This window comes from Arachis duranensis, chromosome 6 (assembly GCF_000817695.3).
Source record: "Arachis duranensis cultivar V14167 chromosome 6, aradu.V14167.gnm2.J7QH, whole genome shotgun sequence".
Classification (NCBI taxonomy): domain Eukaryota; kingdom Viridiplantae; phylum Streptophyta; class Magnoliopsida; order Fabales; family Fabaceae; genus Arachis; species Arachis duranensis.
The window spans coordinates 102848998-102856169 of NC_029777.3; the positions used below are offsets into that span (position 1 = coordinate 102848998).

General features: G+C 30.7%; 2 protein-coding genes across 2 annotated transcripts in view; both read right to left on the minus strand.

Moving 5' to 3' along the window:
* On the minus strand, window positions 1-3388 carry LOC107495216 (uncharacterized). Its single transcript, XM_016116332.3, has 5 exons — window positions 3137-3388; window positions 2152-2274; window positions 1087-1157; window positions 879-965; window positions 1-350 (listed from the first exon to the last, which is right to left on the minus strand). Exons 2-5 carry the CDS (start codon window positions 2270-2272, stop codon window positions 96-98), a joined length of 534 nt encoding a protein of 177 aa, XP_015971818.1. The 5' UTR covers window positions 2273-2274; window positions 3137-3388; the 3' UTR covers window positions 1-95.
* A 1473-nt stretch (window positions 3389-4861) lies between these two features.
* LOC107495218 (uncharacterized) overlaps window positions 4862-7172 on the minus strand; it is a 4221-nt gene continuing 1910 nt past the window's right edge. Inside the window, exon 2 of the mRNA XM_016116334.3 lies at window positions 4862-5463. Within this exon, the coding sequence (XP_015971820.1) occupies window positions 4930-5463 (534 nt within the window). The 3' untranslated portion in view covers window positions 4862-4929. The remainder of the gene's footprint in view (window positions 5464-7172) is intronic.

The window sequence follows — 7172 nt, forward strand, 5'->3', positions numbered from 1 at the left end:
TTAGTTCAAATTTGGGTCATAATTTTCATAGACACCGATGAATCACTACATTAAATTTCATACAAAATTTTTGCATTGAATAGGGGATTGTATACTCAACGATGCTTCTTACCGCCACCCTTTTTCCCTGGTTTCCCTTTACCTCCTTTCTTGGTCCATTTACTAGACATTCCAGTGTCATGATCTCTTGATGTTGATGGTGCTGAATTTAATAAATGCCTCACATCCAGTATGCCGTTTCTAAAATGACCTTCACTTGATCTCAAACCCCTGTCCTCGGCCTTGTGCTTACCCGCCGATTTCTTACTGCTACCACTATGCTTTCCACCAAATTGTCCAAGAATCAATCGCTGCAAAACGTGGTACAGATAAGAATAACAGACTAATAGAGTTACCATGCAAGTCAGACGAAAAGTAGACAATAAAGATAAGAAGGCAGGGGGAGGGGGTTGAAGGGGGAGTTTCTTCCTAACTTATTTTTTGGTTTTTTCCCCTCAAAGCAATACACATCTCAGTTCATCCCATGCATAAATACATATTTCAAATGTTGACCCCTGAACTTTGAAGAATCCGCCAAAACATTTATCCTTTTCGCAAATGCTTTGCAAGCGTGGTTTCTTACATTAAAGAGAAGATTTGAAACTAGCAGTTGTCACAAAAAGTGTCATCTATGTTATTTTAGCAAATTTATATGCTAAATAGGACTATTCTATAGATATAACTAATGTCGTTTATAATGAGGATAGACAATTTAAATTTTCAAATGAATGTGGGAAAAAATAAATCATTTATTACAAAAGAAAAATTTGAAACTAGAAAAGAAGTTAGGAGACAGAGAATATTTTTGCCTAATCAAAAAGTTTGTAAACATAAATTACCTCTTGAAGCATTTCCTGTTCTCTCTCCTTTTGTTTCTTCAGTATTGGACGTGCCACACTTAGAGGTAATCTCTGTTTCTTGGGGGGCTAAATAAAGGAAAAAAAGAAATCCATTAAAGCTTGCATCTTGATTCTTGAGCATGCTGCTGATAATACCATTTGCAATGGTACATGATGTTAAAAAATAGCATCAACAGATAGTCCTCACCTTCCCACCAAGAGAGACGACCTTTTGATTCTCAATCTTTTTACGTTCTTTCCATGTCATATGTGAGTAGCCTAACAAAAAATTGTTAATCATTAGTTATTATAACAAACCAATTCACTACAATAATAGATAGACATGGTGAGAAGGTGATTAAAACCCGTAAAACTGATAATGATAATCGTATATAGTTTAGCTCACACCTCCAATATATAGAAACATTGTAAAACTCACTAAAACATGAATAAAGGCTAGAAAGGAACTTGGACAGTAACAAACTTGCCTACATCGAATCATGGTGGGAGATTACATGGGTTATAAGCAAGAAGGGAATAATTAACTAGACAGGCAGGAGATTGGTTAGACCTATCTTGTTTTTCTCTTCCTACTTTCTTTTAAAGATGAAATTGGTTAGAATTCGGAAGAAAGTAGACACTCCTTAACTTCTTCGACTATGTGTTTCCTTCATCTACCTATACTCTTTTCAAATTTTCCAGAAATTGAGATTGTTAAAAAGTCTGCCTTCTAAGAAGAGATAAAAGGAGGATAAGAGGCACCTTAAAACGTTTATTCCTAGACCAATGGAATGATAATTCTAAAGATAATCTCACCAAATCCATGAACTGCCAAAGAAAGTGAAAAGTGAATTGTGTTTGAAACAAAAGACTACTCTAAACACAACTATGGCGCACTAAGTTGCCAGATCATGTTATTATGCCCTATCACAACTATCTACCCAAATAAACTGGCATAATCCATAAAATTCTACTTAGAGCATTTGTTTGCCAAGTATGTATACTAAGGATTAAACTGCATCAGGGGAGAGCAAAGAAATCCGATCTATTTACAAATAATAAATAGTAAAAACAGCCTGACATCGAAGTATATTATAACTGTTGGTAATATTCTTTCTCTCATCTTATTGTTATTCTTTTTTAATAAAAAAAAAACACTAAGGAAAAGATCAAAACACATCAACAAGAGAAATTAGATTACCAAAAGGTAAAGATAGGAGACAACAGCCAAGAAAAGGGAAAGCTTCAAATGAGAAAAGAATAAGGGACATACTAAAATTTTCAACTTCTTTCATAATTTTCTTTATGTCCATCTCTTGATCCTGCATATCATTATGTTCACTTGGAGGCCCACGTCTCCCCCCTACCTTCTTATTCTTGTTCATCTTTCCCATCACTGCTTCAGAAATTGAAAGACAAAAATTGATTAGAAAAGTCACAAACAACTGAAAACTTTGAAACATAAATATATTCTAATGTAAATCTTAAAAAATAAAAATACAACATCAACCAAAGCCTCATAATCATAGTTATTAGAACCAAACCGGTAATCGACCGGGTCATACGACCGAGTCATTGGTGCAACTGGTAGACTCTATTACAATTAAATATAAATATGAAATTATAAACGATAAACTTAAAATTAAAAATTCAAGAACATGTCTTCACAAACACATTAATAATAATCAAGTATAACTCTATGACATAACTAATGAAGCAAATATAGATAATAAACTAGACACTAATACAAAATAATTTTTCAATTTAAATAAACAAGAGCGCAAAACATAACTCAATCAGTAAATTAATGATTAACAAACTAATCAAAAACATAAATTCAACTAATTTATAAATCAATCCATCAAATACCATTATACCAATAGTCCAATACTGCCTATGTAATAGTCAATACTCAATATTAAATCAACTCTTATTATTACAATTAAAGGTTAAGACTAAGACTAAGAGTCTCTGTACAGAAACTATCTATTCTTACAGCAACAAATTCTTCTCAGTGATGATTGTCGGCAACAAATTCAACTCAGTGATAATTTTCAACAACAAAAAGATTATTTACAGCAACCATAAATTTAGTTCAATGCAACAACAAATTCAACTCAATACAACAATAAATCTGACTCAATACAGCAACAAAAGATGGTTCAGTCATGATTTACAGCAACAAGGATTGACAGGGACAAGGGACAAGGGAAAAGGGAAAATTGAAAAAGAGAGAAGAGGGGAATGCAGGGACTCACCAGCCACGATGTTCGACGGCGACTCAGCGACGAAATCGGCGAGAAGGAAGTGACGGAGAGGCCCCGGAGCAAGAACACGACGACGACGAGGAGGCGAGGGAAGGCGGAAAGACACAAACCACGAGGAGACACCGGCAACTGTGAGTAGACGACTACTGGAAGGCGTGAAGAGGGCCGGAGAAATTCGCGATACTGGGATTTCAGTTAGGAATTAGGTTTGTCTTTCAGTACTCTTTTTTTTTTGACAGAGCCGAACGGGTCATGGGTTTCTCTTTTAGTATGTCTCAGTCTTTTCCTCGCCTTTTTCCCCTCATATCCAAAATGAGTTCAATTTGCTTTTACTCCAAAAAAATGGGCCCATTATGTTCTATTTAGCTCAGGTTAAGTGGTTAACTGTTCAAGACCCAAAAAAAAAAAAGTGGTTAACTGTTCTTTACCTATTTTTCTGCAATCAGATCAAGGAAATAATATTTTTATTCTTAAAATTTGGTACACCAATTTTGCCTTTTTTTTATGGAATAATCGAAATTTTTTTTTTTAAATAAAAAAAGGTTTAGAGATCAAATTTTGGTCTAATTTTTTTTAATATATCTTTTAAATAATTATCTAAATATTCTTACAAAAATATAGATTTCATCCAAATAATTGTTAGTTTTGATGTCCTGTATAAAATATTTTAGAATTTAGCTAATTTGTGCTCCAAAAATATTTGTTAAAATTACAAATTAAAAAATTTTTTATTTAAAATATAAAAAATAAATTTTTAATATATTTGTTAAAAAATTCAAAAATTAGTATTATGTATTTAGATGTACTTATAAAATTATTTTTAATTGATAGGTATATTAAAGTTATTTTTTTAATTATTTTAAAAGAGTCGCAAATAATAGTTTTGATTTCTTAAATCTACCTCATCATATCTCCTTCTTCCTCATAGTCATTAGCACCATTTTCATCTAATTCTAATTTTCGAGAATGTATTATTATTTGAAATTAAGCTGGGGTTACTACACCTTGTCCCTTGAGGCTAACGAAATGTCAGTTAAGATGTTGCACTTAATTATGCCATCTAATTAGCGATAAGAAACTAAGTTTAGTGGGCACACTACACACATACAAAACAAACAATATAGCAATTCAAAATCATGCATGCACCGCGTGTCATATATAGGCATTTTTAATTTCCCAACCCACTTTCTGGATCAAAATCTCAACCAAATTAAAAAGCTTATTAAGTGGGCGATGAATCACGTATAAAATATTTTAATTTATAATCCAATTAAAAAAAATGGACTAACTACTGTCGTCAAAAATAGATATATAGAATAAAAATTTAATTTTAATACACCATCACTAAAATAGTTTTATAAGTACATCTAATCACATAATACTATATTATTAAAAATAACTATTATTTTTATTGATCACGTAAATGATCATCCAAAATGACAGATGTAATTATATGACTGTCTAAACAGTGCGTCAAAATTTAACTCATAATAAATCACTAAAATAGTATTCACTAAGAATATAATATCCGATCCTAATTAATTTTGATCCCTAACTTTATATTTCCCTACCATTATTTTCCCTTAGTTATATGATAATTTCATTTTTTTTATATAGGACAATTTTGTAGCCAATTGACATCTTCTAATTTAGAAGTCACATATTGGTTTAATTTCGTTCTTAAGAAGTATTCTTTAAGTAACAAAAAGTTTCGAGTTCACATAAAAATATTTATTATTATAATTAAGATTGTACATATATAGAAACATACATATATAATAATTTCATACAAAATCTGCGTTTTGATTGGCGTTGACCATCTTTCCCTTGGCAGTAGTAAACACAATGTCAAGATTGTAAAGCACTGGAACCATAGTGATGGTGCACAGGAACACCAGCACAGGACCAAATATCCACAGCAAAAGAGGTAGTGCACCGTAGAAAATCCTGTTCCCAACCGTGTTCAACATAAACCCTCTCTCCAATATCTCACTTATGTATTCTGGAGTCACAAGAGACATTGGATCCTGAGGAATGTTGATTAGGATGTTTACTTGGTTTATGAACCTTATGGACAGGGAGTGGCAAAAGAATGAGAAGAGGAAGAGGGTCAGCAGCGTCACGTATTTCAAAGCTACCATGAACTCGCCGTGTGCGCCGTACACTGCGTCGTTCAGCGGCTTTTTGACGCTGTAGGTGCTGCTTATCACGGCCGCTAGGCCGGAGCAGAGGAGGATGGAGGTTGTTGCCATTAGGGTTGAACCCATTATTGTGTTCCGGAGTGATTGTACGGCCAATATGTTTTTTTTGTCATTGTCCTACACAATTAAATAAATAAAATTAAATAATTTAATATATTTGACTAAATTATTATTTAACTATTTTTAACTATTAATTTCGTATAAAAACAACTTATATTATCAATGTAATAAAATTTTACACAAATAATTAAAGGAAAAGTATATGAAACCAACTAATAATCAGCTAAGAATAGAACAGCATAATTAAATATAGTTAGTTTTATTAATTTATAATTTAATTTGTTTGTTAAATTATTGTTGACCACATTAGTTTTAGGAGAGAATCACGGAACAGATGCTTTGATAATTTATTAGTTGATTCCATATAATTAATTATGTTTTATTAATGTGTAACACATGAAACATAGAAATCATATCCAAAACCATCCAATTTACAAGAAAAAAAAACATCCGTGTGCCTATTAGTAGCAACATCCGATTACCAGTTGGCTGATTCTTGGCTTATATAGAGTTGGTTCCCTAGCATTGTTGATAATTAAAATAGTAAGAATAGATAATTAATCTCTATTAACAGTGTAGATGTTTATCCCATTCATAGTTGAAATAACTACTACAAGACAAACAGAGTTTAGCGGCGGTTTTAAACCGTCGCGAAACCAAACACCAGCAGCTCAAGAAACGCCACCCATAAGGCTGCGGGGTTGTATTTTACATTTGACATTTTGCATTATGTATATATATAATGTAACGATTATGTTATGTCTAAGTCAGTTATTCATATAAAATACATATTAAAATATAAATACACATTAAAAATAAATTAAACTACACATATTTATACACAAAGATATTAATGGTTTATTTTAATATACAAAATAACATTTTTGATAATATAATTATGTTTTGTAAAATAAATAAAGATGTTAAAAATTGAAGGAATTGTTTTGCAGAATTGATTTTCAGTTGCCTTATTAGACATTATCAAATCTGCTTTCTATTTGCACAATGATGAAGCATGCACTTTTAATTTGCTCAAATTAATGGGCCACAAATTAAGACTATTGAAAGACAAACATGTAACATGCATGCATAATGGAATGAGACAGTAAATCACTACTACTTGTAGTGTGTATTTGCTTTACCGATACGAAAGAACCATAAATACCTGTACATTCTTAGAATAAGTGAATTATCAATTTTATAATTTTATTAATAAAAATTAAAAAAGAAAATTTATTTATGAATTAATAAAATCAATTTGTATTCATAAAAAAATAAGCAAACTATCATTCTACTTGTAAAATATTTAAAATATTGACAAATTTACTCATAAATAAAATTAATATTTAGATATTTTATGTCTCATTTATTCATAAATAAATTTATTAGTATTCTAAATATTCATAGATAAAAAATATAGTTTATTCATATATTTAATATATTTTAAAAATAAATAAAATAATTATTCATTTTCAATTCTATTTAATTATTTTTAATTAAAATGTGTATTAATTTTTCCCAAGAAATATACAAGAATATTTTTAGGAAAGATGAAAGAACACTTTTGATATTCTTTTAGGGATATGCCTGATTTTGTTGCATCAAATGCGATAAGATATAGTATGATGAGATGTTTGTTGTGTGTCAAATAATGCTGCAAAAGACAGATAAGTGCCCTCTTTTCTCTCTTCCTATCCTAGGACACTTTTTTATATTGGAAGATCTAGTATTATACCAATGACTAAGGTGAATTAATTTTAGGGGAC

Coding starts and splice junctions, on each gene's coding strand:
- LOC107495216 (XM_016116332.3), bottom strand. CDS start 2,272: ATGGGAAAGATGAACAAGAATAAGAAGGTAGGGGGGAGACGTGGGCCT. Junction 966..1,086: donor TCGTCTCTCTTGGTGGGAAG/GTGAGGACTATC, acceptor TCCTTTATTTAG/CCCCCCAAGAAACAGAGATT. Junction 351..878: donor AACAGGAAATGCTTCAAGAG/GTAATTTATGTT, acceptor CACGTTTTGCAG/CGATTGATTCTTGGACAATT.